Raw genomic sequence first — 20,729 nt, forward strand, 5'->3', positions numbered from 1 at the left:
GCCCCCCCCCCCTCTTTTTTAATGATAAAAAAAAATTACACATTTATAAAAATAAAATGTCAGGGAGTAATAGTAAATATTACAGGGGTGTATAGTAAATAGTACACAGATGATTCACTAAAAATAACAGTTCTGTCATCATTTACTCACCCTTAAATTGTTCCAAACTTAGTTTATTTCTTCCATTGAACACTAAAGATAATCTTTTGAAGAAAGTTAGTAACCAAACATTTGCTGGTAGCAGTTGACTTTAGTGGTATTATTTTTTTCCCTACTGTGGAAGTCAATGGCTATCGGTGAATGTTTGGTTACCAGTGTTTTTCAAAATACCATCAAAATATGTAGGACATAAATCTGTAGCGTGTGGAAGGCGCCACAAGATCGCAGTCTATGCGCAGATTTGTGGAGTCTATGATGAGCGTGAAGGCTTCATCTCGCAGGTTCCTATGGCAACTGATCAAACTCTTCTTGACATGAGCTCTGCGCGCGTCCTGTGCTTGTGTACAGCAAGAACGCAGTGGCGCGCGGATCAGCGGGAATGCGCACTGAACTGCAGTGCACGCCTGTCCGTGACAGAAGACTTTACAGCAGAGTGGATTCATACTTTGGGTGTACCAGCAACATCTAAAAGACAGTTTGACAAGAAGAATTTTGAGGCAGGCAGGTGAATTTGTAAGTAACGTTATATGTTTACCTTTCTTTATTTAAACGAGAGATTTAAATGCTGAATCTACACCGTTTTAGTTCATGTTTGACTATAGATGATTGGTCGTTTGTTTGTTTACTGAACATTTGTATTTAGATGTTTTTATTTATGATGTGTGTAGATATCTAGATTTAATATATTTATTTTATTATATTAAATACTGAAATAAACGCATATCAAATAGAGTAAACGTGAAAGTCATTTTTATTGTTTAAAATTATTTTAATTATGGGGCTATCAATTCTATTTCGGTGTAAAACGTTTATCTCGAAAGATGGTCTGGAGCAAATCAGGTCATAAATGTCATAAACACAAGGAATTTACAAGGAAGTATTCTAGCAAGTTTGATTAGGAAAAGTTATCTAACGCGGCTGCACCAGAAAAAAAAAACGTGTGGAGATGAGTAAAAAATGCTAACTAGTCATTCAACTCTTCATTTTAGGATGTGGTGAATTTCATGAGATTTTAGTACATATAATTTTTCTATCCAGTATTTCATGGTGTACTTGTGTGGTCTCTTCTAGAGACGATCACAGGAAGCTGACCATCAACACCTCCTCATGATGCACATGAACAGCTTGTTGAACCGATGGAGTAAGTATTTATAGTTTTACGTGTAAAAAATACTTTCCTTATCTGCTCTTTTGTTGGAAAGGACTGTGCCGAACATATTTGGGCTACCTTTATATCTAAACTATATGTGGATGTGTATTTTGTTTGGTCTGAACCCTCTAATAGCCTGGGTTAAAATTAGTTGCAAATTGGGTCAGACGTGTGGACTGTATTGCAGAGGAAATGACAGTTTGTCTACCCAGCTGTTACTGAATGGTATATGTTGGAAATTCATTGCGGTTGGCAAATATTCAATTGAATATATTACGAATGCAAATGCATACAGATATTGTTAGGAATGTTTCATGTTACAGTCTATTGAAATCATGTGTGGCTGACTTATTTGTCTCGTGTCTTTCAAGATTTATATTATGTTTTGTGAGATTTGGCATTATGCATTTGGGAAGAGTTGTTGAGAGGTTAGAGAGTTCGAATAGAAATGGAGATGATAAATCAGATATTTATATCTACTGAGGTACAGATCGTTTCATTTGAAAATGTAATTTATCCGGGTGATTACAAAACTGAATTTTTCTTAGTCTTCATTGTCACAAGATGTCTGTTTATAGACAGCCAGTTTGTTTGCATTTCATATTATTGCTAATGGGTTTGGCCAAACTAGCTACATCTCAGACCTGAGACCAATGACCTTTTTGACAGTTCTGGGACGTCATCTAAAAGGGGAACGACAGCAGGCCCTTGGTTGGTGCTGTCATACTTTTGCTCCATGTCTATCAAATAATTCAAAATGAAAGTAGGTGGAATCACTGTTGACCATCCAATTTGCAGTGGAAGGTCTCAATAGAAGGTTAAAGATCATCTATTTGGACTAAACAAAGAGAACAAGGGGTTTGATTCACTATGTCTCTGAGTCAGCCAGCTGTATTCTGGCTAGTGATCTCAGGCTGTAGCTAATTTCTCTTTTTCTTGATGTAATTAGGATAAATTTACTTTGTGGAACAGCACATCTTTTCCCTCAAGTTTTGCGTGTTACTGGTTGGAGCTGGCAAGTCTTTAAAGATTTGGTTTGAGCGGCGTGTTAACCACTGTAGATCTGTCCATACACGTGCAAATGGAGATCAAGTGACTTAAAACCCTTGAACAACAGAAAAGAGTCTAATTTATCGGTATCGGTGACTTTGCTGTTTAGCTTGAGAGTTTCCAATCGTATCAGTTTTTTAGGCCACAGTTGTGGATGTTGCATTTCCGGGACCTGATGTTTTTGAATTTGGTTCATGCAGTTGTTCTCTGTGGTCTTTCTTCAAGGCTTTATTTTTGGTGTGTCTTTCATCATGAAGTTGATTTCTAGTCTGGTAAGACCAGAAGACCTTTTTCTCATGTCCATCGTCCAATGCTTCAGAATCTTCACAAAGTGTGGAATTTGACAGAATGGCGTCTCAATATGAACCGCACCCTACGAGTGTGTGTTTTTACTCTGCCGTTCAAATTTGGGGTAATATTCTTTAATATTTTTGAAAGAAGTGTTTTATGCTCAAGAAGGCTGCATTTATTTGATCCAAAATATTTTAAAAACAATAACGTGAAATATTATTACCAAATAAAATAAGTGTTTTAAATTAGAATATATTTTAAAATGTAATTAATTACAGATGGCAAAGCTGACGTTAATTGATACTTTCACTTGACAAAATTCCAGAGTCAGTAAATTTCAAGAATGTTTTCTCCAGCATTTTGTACTATCATTTAACTCGGGTTGTGCTGTTTTCTAACATTTCTACGCAAATCCGATGACAAATTTTCAGTATTCAGGATGCTTCTTTTAATAGGAATTGATAAATGTCTTAATAAAGAAGGAGATAAACTATTTATCCTGAACACCAAAGGAACAAGTAACTATGAATACAGTTAGTAAACTAACATTAATAAGATGGTCTGCCAAATGTTTCGCTCTTCCTAGCTGTGACGCTGCACATGCAGCTCTGCATAATGTTAGGAAAGAAAGTTTATGTTCCTGATTATGTCCAAACTCAACAGTTTGTGCGTCACATTTCAGTGCAGATTGTTGTGTGAACTTGTCAGAATGTAATACTGGGAATTTGCTATGAAAAGACATGAGGCAGTGCCAGCTAAATTTCATTATAATAATAATTTCACATGCAAAGTGCTTGCTTGCTTACATATAGACGTCCATAAAAGCATAGCACCAAAAATAAAGCAAGTTTAATTGGAAAATACTTGAAAAACTATCATCCAAAAAACTAGTTCATTCAAATAAGAAAATTTGCTGAAAATGTACTCATCCAAGATGCAGATGAGTACAATCAGAACAGATTTGGAGAAATGTATCATTCAGTTGCTCACCAGTGGATCCTCTGCAGTGAATGGTTGACATCATCCATTGGTTAGCAAGTGATGGCATGCAAAATTTCTCCAAATCTGTTCTGATGAAGAAATCCATGTCTAGTTGTACTGACATTTGACCTGCATTTATATTAGAGTCTCGGTCCTGAATGTGTTTGAATCCTGAAATGCCCTGAATGTGTAAAATATGCATGTGCAACATGACTGAGACCTGCTTAACCTATGCATGACTTCCGGGTTATTATCGGCCAAATCAAAACACTAGAGATGGTTACTGATCTGAAATGACACAGATTTTCACAGCTTGTGTTTTCAGTAACCATCTGTGAGAAGAGATTGCACTGAATTTTCTAGCATAAAATTAAGCTTTGCGATGTAGCCAAACTGTAGACTTCATCACCTCTTTTAGTTTTTTTTTCTCACTCTTTCTGTCTCATTCACACGCTCCAGAGCTCACGTCATAGGATGGGGATGTGACCCAGGGAGTTTCAGTTGCTACACAGACAGAAGGAAACTCAATAGATCTCTAAAGGAGAGTGCCCAAAGTGACACACACGAGAGTTCTTGCCTTACACTGAATTATTTACTGTAAAAATGCCCTTCAGTTGTTTAACAGCATATGCTGGCCATGTTCCCTTTTCCTGTGTGGACTTAAGGTGGTTTTGATTATGAAAAAAGGCATGAAGCTCATTTTTCAGTAGTCTAAACCATTTTTTTCCCACCATTTTAAACAGTTTGCTTTGTTTCAGACTCTCTCTTCTTATATTTTCCAATCGAATCAAGAGGTGAAATTCACCATTTCAGTATAAGCGCTGTGTGTAGTTGAAGACTAATTGAGTCATTTTCTTTCTTTCCTTCACCCCTAGGTAGATCAAACAAATGTTTGCAATTGCATCACACCACACCAGCATCTACACTTGCTCCCCAAACCGTGTTTGTTCTCTTTCCATGTCCCATTTACATTAACATACCCGCAGACACTGAAAGAGACACCCTTGCTAAAGCCACTCAAAGACCACGTCAGTCGATCCTACATTTACCATTGTCGTTTGCATGTGAGAGAGGGAAGGTACGTCTGGCAAAGCAGGTTTCAGGTGTCACACATAATGACAATGACTTCTGAGGATGGCGTTAAGCATGCGTGTGCGTGGGTTTGTGCGTGATTGTACAAGATATCAAATATCAGCTAGATATGCATTGGCAGTAACCACTCTCTCTTATCATACAAGATTAGTGAGTTTCTTATCTTATTTGTTGTTGTATGAACTTTGATGGTTGGATGAGTTTTCTATCTTTGAGTGGTGTTTAGTTTAGGTTATTGTGGTAATGCCTTTAGAGATGATAACAGAAATATCAAGATTTAGGCCCTGATGGATCTTATTGCACCTTACGTATATACGCCGCCATAATGCATTGAAGGAAATTTTCAGAAAAATGTTTCCGTCTGTTCGTACATGCAAGCACACATGCATGTACTGCATCAGCATTAAATATTAGCCAAGCGTGAGAAAGAAAATATGTTAATCAACACTTTTTGTCAGCATAGGTGCGCTGCACATATGCCACAGTTTTTCCACAAACTATCTTTACAAAAAGTACTGTTCTGGTGCTGTGGTTCAGTGATGTAGCAGATGGAAATATCATGGTATTTTAATACAATGCATTTTGTCTCGTTCTACTGCTACCATTTTGCACATTTTTAGTAGTAGTAAAGTCATCAAAGCTAAATAACACAAGCGTCTCTTTTGTATTGAAAGCAGCTCTGTACACACTTTTAAATATTAAATGTTAAAATATTAAATTATACATAACATCTTAGTGTAATATTTATTTTAAAAATGAAGTACTATTGCTTTTCAGTATTTCAGATAAAGTATTTTAGTTTTATAAATACATTTATATGCTGCCACAGTTTGTAGGTTTGTTTAAAACACTCTTATTACATGATTTATTGATTAGCATATTCAAATAATGTGGTATTTCCATGTTACTCCAACAGAATACCTTGGTATTTCAATGTTATGTCCAAAAAACAAGGTTATACCATAATACTTTGTGGTTAGTGAACTGTCATATGTAAAAATTAGACCACAACAAACAATTACATGCTCAAAAACATTTTAATAGGTAGCTACAGTAAAAAAAAAAAGAAGTATAGACCAAAATATTTCAAAGGACTGAATTATATATCTTCCAGACAAACACCAGAGCAGTGATCTAACCTGGTTATTTATCTCTCTCTCTCTCAAAGAAAATCCCTGAGACTCTGTAATGAGTGCAGTTTTTTCTCAATGTGTGCGGCCAGCTAGTTATCTGACCAGAGTTTATGCTGAGCTAACACTGATATTATGGACTTTGCTTTCCAGTGCAGCAGCAAGGCGTCATCACCTTCGGGATTATAGCAGCTGATAGAGAGCTTTCAGTATCTGAGAGTAATGTTAACATATACAGTATCTGATAAAGTTTGAGAGAGTGTGTTTGTGTCAGTAGCCTGGGGTCAGACGTTGGTGTGTCGGTGGCAGCTGATGAATGGAGGTTGTGGCAGGACCATCACTGAGAAACCCTGTTGCGTGTGGAAGTAAACACGTTAACTGGTAGTTAGGACACCCAGTGCTCTGGGCACCAAGGATGACACGCAATGACATAATCTCCAGCTGACATGCTAATACATGATTCAATAAAATGCATAGACTATCCACATAATGCACACATGTACACATACAGGTTTTTTTGTTTGTTTTGTAGAGCACATGGTCAGCCATAAATTTGTGCTAGTGTACATAAACGCTTAGTCTAAATATTAACATCATGTTGCTTCATAATGTGAGATCATCCAATGAGGACATTTGCAAGTTCTTAGGATATGGTTTTGTCATGTCTGCTTGGCCTAAATGAAGCCAAACTATCTTTAAAGACTTAGAGGATACCTTGCACATCCAAACCTGTGAGTATGAGCAAAAAGTCCACTTTGCAGCTTATTTGGGCAAAAAAATCTGCCAATTTAGATGTAATTCTTTTAATATCTAACCAAAATTCGTAGTGATCAACCACAGGTTGCTTTACAAGGTGGGTAAATCTGAAACCGGATATAACTGACAACAAAGGAGAATATGCAGGTGTGCTCAAGGGTGTCTCGTTTACTTGTTTTTCAAAACTCTTGAGTATGTTTCAAAGATTTGATGTCATCGCAAACTCATTGAACTTTATGAGCCTGGTTCCTTGGAAATACAACTTGGGATAGTGCAAAATTATGACATTAGTGGGGGTGGACGATAAAGCAAAAAAAACAATATTCACAATATTTTGGTTGATAACATTAAGTTAAATATCATGATATACACATTTTTATGGAGATTTTATTAAAACATACCAAAAAAAGAATTGTTTATTTATTTAAATAATCATAAGCAACCTAATGAAAGCTAAATTAATAAATAACTCGATGCAAATGCATGATTAATCCAGACATAATATTTAATATATAAAAACATATTTGTTATTTGAGATATTGTCTGTTTTGACATTTCATTTTTCATCAAAATGCTTCCATCTCTTATAAACAAATCTTGGTGGTTTTGATTGCTCTAAATCCACCCCTGCAGTGTAAAACTAAGCTTCATCTCTCCTGCTTCTGCTTTTTCTCTTGTAGATGAGATCTCCAAGATGTGTGAGGTGGGTGACACTCCAGAACCGGTCAGTCCCACGCTGCTCAATGAGTCCACAGACACCTTCTGGCAGACCGACTGCTGGCACAGACTCCGCACCACCGTCCGTAAACTAGAGTTCTGGGAAGACTTCAGTGCAGAACTTATCGGAACCGGCTTCTTCTCCAAGGTCTTCAAGGTAAGGGTTTCCTGTCAGTAACAGAGGAGCGAGAAAAGAATTTTAAAGTTTGTGAAAAAAAGTGCTAGAATGTCCTAAAGGCAGCGTGTAATAATGAATGCGGTTGTTATTGAACAGCACAGAATCTGATTAGATAATCTGCCCTTTAGCGAGAGTGAACTGATTTAATCAAAGCTGTGAAAATGAGGCACATCGAGATCTCAGGCATTGAAACCATAAGATAAATGTTTTCATTCCACCACCTGCTGCCTTTCAAGAGCAAAGGTTCTGTTCCTTATATCCAGTATAAAAAATGTTGTACCCACCCGGATTCTGTTGCTAAAATGTTAAATGATCTTCTAAACATTTTGTCTGGAAGTCATGGCCTTGTTAGCTCTTACAACAGAACCTTCCAGACGTGTTCGTTTTTAAAAAAACAAGCTGCAGACAGTCTACTAGGAAATACATGTTTAACGTCACGTACCGTCACCACCCTGTCAAGCTTAGATGATCCTGAAAACCATCACAAACAAGAAAATAACTAGTTGCTTTTAAAAAATGCCTGAGGGGAACTATAGTAATCACATTTTTTATATGCAAACTTTTTTTTTCTTGTTTTGCTAAATCGCTTCAGCATTCCTTTAACCTCATAGTTTCAATTGTAAGAAACTTAAACAGCATTTCGTTACAAGCCATGCCAGAGCTCACAAAAAAAGCTGTTAATATTGTGTGAAACTCTTTTGTGCGTGATACGATCTTGGATGAAAGACTTTGGTGAGGACTAAGATCACAGCAGAGCTTTACAATAGCAGAGTGATTGAACCTAGATAACGTGTTAAATTTCAATACACACAGAAGGTAAAAGAAATCTGTGCCACATGCCTCCACTGTGACCATTCTTACACCATGGGACAAGTAATGACAGCATTTTTGTAAAGAACTTTGTGTCCTAAAGGAGATGTGTACTACTGTAAAGGAACAGAATTAGCCCAGGGGAAATAAGACTGATGCTTCTTTTTTGTTGTGAATGTGTTTACAGAATTTCAAGGAAGGATAAACATGTCAGGAAATCCCTCACTGTATGTACAGTATGTGACGCCTTCGCTGCTGAGTCAATAATGATGTTATTCTCCCTCGCTCAGGTGATACATGGCACCACCAAGAAGGTTATGGTAGTGAAGATCTATAAGAATGACGTGGATCAGAACAGCATCGTGAGGGAGATCAGTCTCCTTCAGAAACTCTCCCACCCCAACATAGTGAGGTGAGCCGCCTCTGCACACGCGATTAATCACTTCCATCAATCCCACGCCGGCCTGATGCTCAGAACTCCCACTCAGAACATGGGAAGAAAACAACTCTGACTCTGTCTGCCTAATACTGAATACTGAATCAAACCTGACTGCGTTAAGATTCCATGACCTTGGTAACAAAGGTAACCAGTGAATGGCTACAGTTTAGATGATCTTCTGATGTTAAACGCATTAGACTGTGAGACTGTAATAACTACAAACAACCCGTGTTTTATGTGTGCTAAATGTTTGCTTAACAAGCATCATTATTAGTATTGCTTGTATGGATGCATGATATATTTTTGCACCAGATTGGATATCGATCAATATCAAAGATTTGTAATTTTTTTTAGTATCAGTTATTGCCGGATATCTAATTGTGCATGTTAATTTATAATATTTGTAGAGTTAAATGACCTTTACTGTCAGCTTCGCAAAAATTAATCTTTAAAAACGCTAATAGTTTAATAAACAATTTTCCATTTTTCATACTCTCCAATGTTCTCTCGTTGCATTTAAAACAATTGTTTAGCAGTTCTTGTTTTATTTTTTATTTATTTAGACAATCTTATTTGAATATAATTTATAAACATATTTATCAACTTTCATCCATTACCTTGTAATTTGGATCAGCCAGAATTTTATCATCCCTAATTGCTCATACTTATGATAAGAACAGACATTTAACCCTTTGTATTCAGGCTACATCTAGAGTATCATAAAAACATGGCCTCTTTTGACTACCCAGAATACCCTAGCAACCCAATAGCAACTAAAAACTACTTTGTGATCTTAGCAACTGCATAGCAATGCCCTGGTAAATGCCTGCAATACACTGTCATCATAATTTAATTTGCACTGCTAAAAGCCTTTTGATTCCTTTATGACTTTAAATTTTATCTCAAGTCAATTTAAAGGGTTTACACAGATGTTTAAAGGTCACAGGTGCTGATTGGTTAATTTGTCAATCTTGTCATTATCTGTGAATGCTCTAAATTTAGCATTATTCCTCAGTTCTCGGATGAATAAAGTAAAGTACTGGGATTTTCATTCTGTAGGTACCTGGGGATCTGTGTCAAGGAGAACAAGCTGTATCCAATTCTCGAGGTGGGTGGCAACGTTTAGGAATTAGTATTCACAATTAAGCATATCCTTCTTTTGCTTTCTGTGTGTGCTGCCCGGAAAGTCTCATAACATTAGCAGTGACTCACCATTATGTTTTTCTAATGTGTCAAGAGTATGCAAGAGTGCTGCAAAAGCGAGTTGCATTTTCACTGTAGAAATCAGGTTCTAATTCAATGTGTTTTATAATCTCGTGTCCTTCTCTCCTCCACCTAGTATGTGAGCGGAGGCTGTCTGGAGGAGCTGCTGGCCAGGCATGACGTCAGCCTCTGCTGGAGAGAGAAGATTGAACTGGGCTGTGATATTAGCCGAGGAATGACCTATCTCCACTACAAGAACATTTACCACAGAGATCTCAACTCTAAGGTGAGGACGAGTGAGTTGGCAGACTTCAGAAATCAAAGTTAAGCAATTATGGCAAAGATATATTATGAAATATCACCTTGCCGTGTTCAACCTAGATTTAAAGGTGTGTGCCAAGAACACGCCTTGCGTAATGTCTCTCCATTAGAATTTCTGCTGTTTTGTTTTTTTTACATTTAATGTAACTTGCCTGACTTGACTGACTTGAGTCGTGTTTTGAACAAAATGTGATGAATACATGATTCAGTAAGTACCAGGTATGCACAGATTTCAGTCTTTAACTGGTAGTTTGCACACTTTGCTTTTCCATTTCCTCTTTTCTCATATAACCGAATTTTTTTTATTGCTTAGGTACAGCTTAGTTTCTGATATTAGTTGTGAGATAACCATAATGTTATCTCCTATAATCTTACAAAGTGAAGATTGGCTAACTTACACAGTGGCCCCAAAAGTATCTGGATGCTTATGTCTAACTTAGTCTATATATATATTTGTGTGTGTGTATGTATATACATTTTATGTTTGTAAGTGTTATATTATGTTATCTGAATTTTGTAATACATTTAATGCACTTTTAGTGTAATATGTTTACAAAAATATTTATTTGGCTACTAATTCACTTTTGGAATTTTATTTTATTTTTTCAACAATTGAAATGATAAAAAACTGAATGGCATTTTGTGACAAGTAGTGCTCTGCTCAGTGAGTTTTTCAGTGTGTGAAACTTGGCATCATTGATATTATCTTGAGTGAAAGGTTTTGGTTTCTGTAGATTTACTTCAGTTATGGTTTCCATTCATCATTTATGAACACAATAGCAGAGTGATGGAACGTAGATAACGTGCTTAATACCGAAACACACAGAACATGAAAACTGTGCCGCATGCCTCAACTGTGACCATTCTCACACCATGGGCCAAGGTATTTTAAAATTGTTTTGGTAAAGAACATCGTGTCCTGAAGGAGCATTGGCTCTGGGCGAAATATAAGTGACGGTTCTTTATGTTTTTCTTCAGAATGTGTTTATGGAAATTCAGTGAAGGAAAGACATATCAGGAAATCCCTCCGATTGAAAATCCCTATTGGAAAAAAGAAGTGTATTTTTAATAGGAAGGAAATATTTTCTATTGAAAATACACTTGTGTTCCAAAGTTTGGGGTCTGTAAGATTTTATTTTTTTTCTATTATGTTCACAGAAGCTGCATTTATTTGATTAAAAATAAATTAAAAACCATTTTATTGTATTTTTTTATTCCGTTCCAGCGTTTGTATCTCTCCACTTGCAGTATTTCTCAGAGCGAGTTTCATGGCAGCTGCTCAAATCCACTATAATTTTATGGATAATATTGTTTTTGTGTTATCAAATGTAGTTTTAAAAGGGGTTTTTTTTAGGTTAGAATGCAATTGTTTAGACTTCCAATATGCGCCTTGTTAAAAAAAAAGAAATGTCTATTTGAAAATTTGCTTTGTCTTCAGAGCTTAATTAATACTGTTGTTGTGGAAACCATGATATATTTGTTTCAGCATGACGAATCGAAAGTTCAAAAGCACAGATTTGTTTGAATTTTTTTTTTTTACTGTCACTTTTAACCAGTTTAGTGCATCCATGGTTAATAAAAATATTAAAAACACTTTGTCCCCACACTTTTGAACAGTAGTGTATATGAGACCCTCACTCATATTATTAGTGAAATGACTAAAAGTCAAGAATTTTGTCGAATTTTGATTGATTAATTAAGTTGTAAGCAGAGAAAAACAGTCATGTTCCTGACAGGTTTAACTGTGGCAGTGTGCAGTGAGCACAGGCCTGTGTGTTGAACAGAGATGGGGAGGTCAGACCTTTATTATGCTAATCCTGCAGCATTCACCATTCCATAAACTCCAGACTGTGGCTGCTTTCACCCGCTTACCTTTTTTCGTTTCCTGTTTACTCGCTCACATATGAAATGACCTGCTGACAACTGTCACTTTCAAGCTTTTATCCTCTCGCCCTGCTCACACGGTTTTACTTAAATGGACATGACATGTTATTTTTAAATGGTTTTATGTTTTATAACTAGATTCTTACATTTCCTGAAGTAAATGTATGCTAAAGTAAACTCATTGCACCAATGCAATGTGGTTGCTAATGTGTTCGGGGTGGTAGCAGGGGCTTGTTTACTGGACCAGTGTGGGTCTGTAAGATTTTCTTTTTAGCTTTTTACCATCCACCAGGCAAGGAATGTACATCACTTAGAAAAGTAATAATACACCTGAACAAGTCCATAGCACAAAAAGTGCTACTATAGTTTACATGTCATTACACAGTGTGGAGGTAAAACATGACTTGTTCTGCTTGCATAACACGGCAGGTTCAGGTTTCCATGCCAGAGGTTATGTGTGGTTGTATAGCTGCCTTATGTCAGTGGGTGTATTTAAAACACATGGGTACTGTTACTGCCACACATGAAACCTCAGAGCGTGGTACCACACTCACTGCACATTCACAACTCTGTGGTGAAAGATTACTGTGTATGCTTTAAGTTGAAGTCAAAGAGTTGACTCTTACCCTTCAGCAGCAAATTAATCAATTTGTGCATTTCACTGATTAATGTTACTGATTCATTGACTGAACAAAACGCTTGTCAAATAAAGCTGACAACATAAGTGTAAGTTGGATGATTTTGTGTCTTTTATGACTAGTCCCACAATGTTCCATAAAGCTCTAGAATATTACAGAATGTTACGGAAACTTCTAGAATATTCCCATCCTTGCAAAAGCTAAATATCTTTAAAAAACATGCAAAAACTTATCTTTAATGTATATGTAATATATTTAATGTTTCATAATTAATGATAGAAGTTCTTAAATTGACTTGACCAAAATAAATAGTGCAATAATAATTAGCACCACAAGATTACAAAAGAAAATTTAAATGAAATTTTTTTTGTTACATTGTGTAATAATGATCGATTATTATTCTTATTAATATCATTTAAAAATTGTTTATAATTATACTTATTGCATACTATTATATATTATTAGCCCAATCGTATGTTAGAGCCATACCTTTCTGTTTAAATTAGAGGAAAACAGAAACTATAAAGCTTAAGTAACTCCACAGCTTTGGAGCCACGTGCTGATGACAAACCGTCCATGACACACCAGATTTTAATAATTAAAAGGTCTGGTAATGACTGGGTTTTTCTGGAGGCTCTAGGGGATTTTGTAATAGAGAAGCAGAGTTAAAAACAATTTCTCACTGCTCAATCTTCCTATAGAGCAATACTGCCATCTTGTGGCACGCTTTGTAGTTCTGTTTGGAATAAGTATTGGTCTCCCTCATAAGACTCTGTCATTTTGGTAATCCGAGATGGTGAAAAAATCTTCCTTATACTTTTGTGCTTTGCTTATTTTCATTTGCTTTCTTTCCTCATACCACAATGAAAGATATGAGATAAAGTCTTCTGTTATACAACATATTACATGTGGAATCTTGTTTTTGTCAATGCAGAACTGCCTAATCCGCGTGACCTCGCGTGGCAGGGAGGCTGTGGTCACTGACTTCGGGCTGGCTAGAGAAGTGGGGGATCTGCCCGCAAAAGGTCCCGACAGGAAGTTGTCTCTGGTGGGGTCGCCCTTCTGGATGGCCCCTGAAATGCTTCGAGGAGAGCCGTACGACCGCAAGGTACTGAGAACAGAATTCTGTACAAATGAAAATGTGACGTATGACTTAAAACGGAAGTGTAGACTGGGACATTTACTCATTGACTGAACAAAATGCTTGTCAAGTAAAGCTGACAACAGAAGTGTTAACATTTATGGTTTAATAGTCTTTTTCTTGAAAATTTAATTATTATCGATTTATTAAATTGGTTTCACATTAATCCAAATTAACCATCAGATTTGATGCCATCCTTAATAGGTCGAGGCTGAGGTAGAGATTTGGAAAGTCATTTCTAATGAGTAACTGATACAGTAAACTGTGAGCTGTCTCTGCCTCACTGTCAGGGATAAAGAGAGAGCCGGTGCTGGTGCTGTTGTGATTAGAGACTGACCGGAACCTCTGCTGACTGCTGTATTCTCCTGTTTAATCATACTGTAGGTTGATGTCTTCTCTTTTGGGATCATGTTGTGTGAGATCTTAGCAAGAATCCCTGCAGACCCAGAAGTGCTGCCCAGGACACAGGTGAACACACAAAGACAGTCCTTCAGTCTCTCCTTGTTTAAATACATGTTATGATTTGTTGTGATTAGAATACAAAAAAAAAAATTTATTAAACCATTTTTTTTGGCTTTATAAATTAGTGGATCAAACTTACATTGCTATTAATGTTTTTCTTAAATTTTACTTAAATGTTAAGTGAATACTTTAATTATGGATAATGGAAAAATTCAACTATATTCATATACATTAATGTCCTACAATGTTGCTTTCATGTAAAAAATAAAATAAAGTGATTCCTCGTAATATACAAATAATTCATGACTAAATATTTTAAAATAAATTGTACACACTAAAACATATAAATCATGTTTTTGATGCATTAAAAATATATGAATGCTTTTACAAGGGCAGAGATATATTTTTACATGTTGAAAAAATATTTTAAGATTATTTAAAAAAATATTTGGAGACAGTTGTTTGGATTCGAAGCATGGATCACCTCAAAGATTGTTCAAAGCTGTAAATAAAACAGATTATGAGCGTATGTTTTACAATAAATACCATTTCAGTCTTTTTATTTTAATTTTCACAATTCAGTTCCATTTGAAATTTATTTTGTAATTAATTGTGAAATTGACTAACTATTTGTGAGTAAGAGCTGTTTCCTTTTTTATTCAGCATAGGCAAATGAATACCATTAGTTCATTTACATTGAATCGTTACACAGATAATGCATAATTTAGCAGATGCATGAGCTCTGGGATGATTACATACAACCCTTAAGAGAGACGTGTTATGTCGTGTGAATTAATATGGGTCTCTTCACAGCATTGGGGATGAAAGTAAGGTCAGACAGAGGGATTGTGCCCTGGTGTACAGCAGTGTGGTCATTTATGCTTCATTAATGCTGATGGACAGGAGAGGAGAGAACAGATAGAGCTGATTTAGGTCAAGGGAACCATCTCACGGACCATTCTTTACTATGGATTTATTCATCGCACTCTTAAGACACATCAAGGATAATGATTTTCTGGTCGATCTACATTTTCACTGTAGTTGTTCATTTATGTAGGTTATCGTATACGCTACCAGTCAAAAGTTGTTTTTCAAGTTTCTTATGCTCATAAAGGCTGCGTTTATTTGATTCAGTTTGTAAAGTTAGCTTTGACCATCATAACTGCAATATAGTTTGTCTGTACTTTTTTAGTGATATATAGTTTGTTTCAAGTTATTCACAAAGTGTTTCTTACAATTTCCTGGAGAAATATAGTTTTTTTAGATTGTTTAATCATAGTTTATTAAGATATTATCATACTTTTTCTAGTGAAACAAACAATATCTATATTTTTTTCGTTGTAATGCATTTTGTTTGTTAAGTTTGTCCTACACTTTCCTAGTGAAATACAATTGTTTGTCTCTGACCCCTCTGAAGAAATGTAGTGTGTTTTCATATTGGTTTTTTTAAGAGAGGCAATTTGTAAAGTTTGCTTTGAGCTCATGTGATGATATGCAGAATGCATTTTAAATTCTGCGATAGCCACTGAATGCTGACAATTCCACATCTTTTAGTATGCAACATTTCCACGTTCTTTTAAAGAAAAGAGTAAAAGGTGAATTGACATCAGTGTGTGATCTGTTGACAGGACTATGGGCTGGATGTGGAATCGTTCAGAGAGCTGGTGCAGGGCTGCCCTGAGCGGGTTCTGGAACTCTCTGCCAGCTGTTGTCAGGTATGAAGTAGCGACTCGAGGGTCATGTTTATTATGGTGTGACTGTGAATAGAACTTACACTTGTCAAGTGAGAGATTTCACCTTCAGCATTCATAATGTGTTTTATATATATATAAATAACAGATTTAGTGAAACACCAAAGCTTATCATGTTTTTCTCTTTCTATCAGATGGATGCATTCCGAAGGCCTTCCTTCTCTGATCTCCTGGATGAGCTAGAGGACATCGCTGAGACCCTAGAGCCACCAGACAACATCATAACCACTGGGTGATCTCCACAAATACCTCCTAACAAACCCTGGACTGAAGGATTTAAGGGACTGTGCTAAATAAGAGCGTGCAGCAGTGGACCGTGACTAGCACTCTGTTCTCCAAAGAGGGGAATATAGAGGGGAATGTCTGGTGATTGAGGACAAAATCACTCAACTGAATGTCCGTTCTTGAGCCCTCCCTGCAGCGTGCGACACTGAATGATTGCGAGAGTCCATTTGAGAGGCTGAATTTTACCTATTTTTTACTTCATATAGATTCAAGTAATATTCTTTAGGGACCAACTTGTCAGCTGAATTTTTTAAAAGACCAAATTCTCTATGAACCATTTCTAAAGTATATCGGTTTCAGGAAAATGTTTACTTTTTTTTGTATATAAAATGAGTTAAAAAATTATTTACAGCAGAGGTTTGTACAAACCTGGAACAAACCAGACCAGAGAAATTAAGTTAACAAATTTACCATATAATTGCACACTTGCTTATTTGACATGCACTGTGAAATGTCACCTGTTTATGCCTTCTTGTGCTTGCCATGTCACCCATTTTTCCCACTGTTAACATCCATGTCTGATTGATGGAGTTCTAAAATATTTAAATTTATTGAATGTATAGCCCCTTAAGATGTAATATCTCATTTTCAAGGGGGTTCTATAAATACAACAACAAAATGTTACAACATAAACAGAACATACGTACTAAACATGAACACACAAATATACAAAAACAAAAGACATGCTTAACCAGTCCCCCAGCACCCACAGCAATATCCAATTACATTTCTCCGAAATACGGTTGTAGAATATGCATGGAGATCAATTTTTAAAACAGTTTACGCACAAACACATAGTGTATTACTGAATAAAAATTCAGTTCGTTTAGCCATAAAAGCTGAACAATCACACACAAAAATAACAGTACAGAGCTGTTTGTTAATGTGCTACAGTAAGGGCTGTGGAATCACTGTTTTCTCAGGTCACACTGGGGTTTTAATTATGTGAATATTCTCATATTTGTTGGGTCTTGTACTTTGTCCTTGTACATATGTTTGTATAGTCCTTTCTCAGATGTTTAAACTAGTGTTTCTAAACTAGAATCTATTTTGTTTACTGACTCTAATTGAACTATTTGTATTATTCCTGACTCTATTTGTGTATATGGTGCTTGGTTACATTCAAATATGTATATTTCTAGTTTATTAGTTGCACCAATAAAAGCATATAGATTAGTTTTCAAGTTTTTGACATTTATGAAAACAGTTAAGCAACATCCATCAAAAATCAGTATGACCTTATTAAACACCTTTAGACTCAATTAAAAGCTCTACTTAAATCATGACAGTAACTCGATATAATAAGTACCTGGGCATGAGGAAAACAAGTCTGATTTGTGTCCTACTGTGTGTGAATGGAGCAGTGCTTATTTTTGTCATTGGTATTCAGGGACAGTTCAAGGGTCTTGCTTGCTTTCTCTGATTTGGGTGTCTGCATTACTGCCCGTGTTCTCCTCTGTAATTGAGGTGACGGAGGCCATGGATTTACCGTTCTGACAATGCTGTGTGCTCGAAAGTTCGCTCTCCACTGCTCCAGTCCTGTAAAAGACATGGCACTGGTGATGTTCATTTATGATCATGGAAAATGAAAAAAAAAAAAAAATCCATTTGGAAGCCACCAGCCATGTGAAACGAGAGCACTTGGAGGTAAACGGCACGTATGATTTGTGACAAACATTTACAGCCAGAGGAATGCACGACAGGGCTTCCTGCAAGGGAATGCATGTGGGTGATGGTAAGTGGGTGTCATTTCTGCTGGGAAATATGTTCCTATGGTGGTTGTAAATGACTCTGGTGTAACTGAACGTGGCAAATATATTGATGCAGGCCTCTTTATATGGGAAATGCAATCCATGTCTCTCAGTACAAGGGTGTCATTCAAGTGATTCGTTGAAACACATCCTAAGCACACTTCCCAAGACATAATAATATAAACAATTATTATACTGATAAAAATGAGCCCAAGTGTAAAAAGAAAAAATGCATGAATTTAGCAAATCAATTCCTGTTCCAACACATCTGTCTCTGATTATCAAGCATTCCTAAGATATTAATCAATAGAGTATTAGAAAGACAATATTGTAAACATTTTTGGTGAGGCCTAGTTGTGTTAATTTGTGAAGATTATCATGATGAAGGACCAATATAATATACATTTTCCGGTCAGAATTTATTTTCTGCAATAATCCAAAAGCCAATAAAAAAAGTTTTTGAGTGAACCACAGTTATGCTAACTTTCCAGTTGGCTTGGCCTATAAAAATGCATCTCTGCATTAGCTGGTTCAGGGCTGGAGCTAAACTGTGCACTAGAAACAAGTCTGAGGACCCATGTGGTATTTAATCTATGTATTTATGTTTTTTATTAAAGTCAAAGAGTACAACTATTGTTTTACTGTCCAGTAGAATTAATATGAGTGTGCTTTTACACTTTGATACTATAAATAAACCTTAGATGTGACATGTCAGCAGTTTTCTAGGGTAAACTGACTGCAGATAACAGTAGAGTCACAAGCAAGATAGTAAAAACGGCATATGTGAAGTGAACTGAATTGTTTGTTGCATTCATACATCTAAATAGTCCCCTATGTAAAACAGTACTCAACACAGAGCATAGCAAGAATAGAATGAAGTATAGAGTAGTAGGCCTAGAGAATAGCAAGAATGGACCTAAAAAAATAATAATAATTTACCAAAATATGTTGTTAGCAGACATGCTTCCTGCTTCAAGATTTTTGCTTGACACAATGGCACTCATTCAAATTAAAGGGATAGTTCTGTCATAATTTACTCACCCTCAAGTTGTTCCAAACCAGTATGTATTTCTGGTTTCTGTTGAACATAAAAAGATGTTTTGAATAATGCGGGTAACCAAACAGTTGTTGGTCCCCAAAAGAAATTTGAAGTCAATGTTAGAGAATCAAAGCAAATATACTTGCAGGTCAGCCTTCCTAAACAATGTGCAAATCAAAGTATGAGTTGCTCGGGGTAAAGAAAGTGGTATTTAAGAGTTGAAATCGAGAGGGAAATCACTTCATTCACTTCAGTCAGCATGTTTCAGGCAGAAAGAGTAATGGCCTTCTGCTACAGATTATCAATGCATAGAAAGGTGAAACGTCTAAAACTGTACAACTGAAGCAGCAGCTAAAATTATACACAACAATGTTCACTGTGGAATTCACTCTGCAGACTTCATGATTGAATCTGTCATTATTTTGTTGATGCAGCCGTGTTCGTTATCTTGCATGGCCTGCTGATGCAGGTAATGTTCGTATATATGAAACAATGCTAAGCTAAGAGCTTTTAGAAAATGTTACGGTTGGGGGAACAGGCATCATAGGCCGTCAATCTTGGCTCACTCGCCAAAAAAGTGACATTAAAAGCTGTTGTTCGTAGGCTCATATGAAGGTTGAACCCAGCGGCACATGTAAAGATCAGATCCTTGAGTCAGCACACAAGATTTGCTGATTCCAGGGGAACTTCCACTGAACTGTATCCAAACGCCATGTTTAATTTACTCAGAGAACAGGTGCAGCAACAAACATCTCCAAGTGGCATATAAAGAATAACCATCATTCTACAATTGCAGGTGCGAGGCTTGGTTTTCTAACTTTGTTTTTAGAGATTATTTCCCCTTGTGTTCAATCACTCCTATTCTGGTTTCTCAATACAAGAATAATTTACTCATTAAACTAATTGCCCTAAAATGAAATACCCTTCTGTAGTAATTTAATTTAATTCCCTCTCATTTTGTTTAAGCCTATTAACCTGTAGTACATACTTATGAGAGGAAACGGTCTTAAATTCCACACATACAGTTTGTGTGAACTTGATAAGTATAACTTAAGGTACACAGTAAGTTAAAGTTTTTAAGTATATGTATTTAAAATTGTGCTGATATTTTTTTACACCATCTTTTTATTATTAAAATTAAGTTTTAAAAATAATTTGTCACAACTAATATTTTCAATCATAAATCTGTTTAAAAAACAAAAGGTCTGTCACCTAAGCTGACTAAGGTCTATAAGACCTTTACCATAAATGGTTTCATTATTTCTTTCTTTCTTGTTTAATTTTGTTAAAACAAGGCAGGTAAAGTTCTGTAACATTTTTTCCCACATCTTCAGAATGAGTGAAGTGTCATACTCACCCTGTCCTCTGGGTGGCGTTACAGTCGAGCCCTCAGTCAGATGACCAGATGATGACCAAAGCAGCTTTAAGAACTATATAAGACAAAATTATAGATACAGGACAATCTCTTTCATTTCGGTCAGTGGATGATGGAAGAGAAAAC

General features: G+C 36.1%; 1 protein-coding gene across 1 annotated transcript; it reads left to right on the forward strand.

Moving 5' to 3' along the window:
• Positions 1 to 397: 397 nt before the first annotated feature.
• Positions 398 to 16,581, forward strand: LOC132130201 (dual specificity testis-specific protein kinase 2-like). Its single transcript, XM_059541897.1, has 10 exons — positions 398 to 672; positions 1,231 to 1,300; positions 7,290 to 7,483; positions 8,605 to 8,726; positions 9,813 to 9,861; positions 10,093 to 10,242; positions 13,734 to 13,907; positions 14,325 to 14,408; positions 16,031 to 16,117; positions 16,288 to 16,581. Exons 2-10 carry the CDS (start codon positions 1,267 to 1,269, stop codon positions 16,387 to 16,389), a joined length of 996 nt encoding a protein of 331 aa, XP_059397880.1. The 5' UTR covers positions 398 to 672; positions 1,231 to 1,266; the 3' UTR covers positions 16,390 to 16,581.
• The last annotated feature ends 4,148 nt before the right edge of the window (positions 16,582 to 20,729 follow it).

Source organism: Carassius carassius, chromosome 47 (assembly GCF_963082965.1).
Source record: "Carassius carassius chromosome 47, fCarCar2.1, whole genome shotgun sequence".
Lineage (NCBI taxonomy): Eukaryota > Metazoa > Chordata > Actinopteri > Cypriniformes > Cyprinidae > Carassius > Carassius carassius.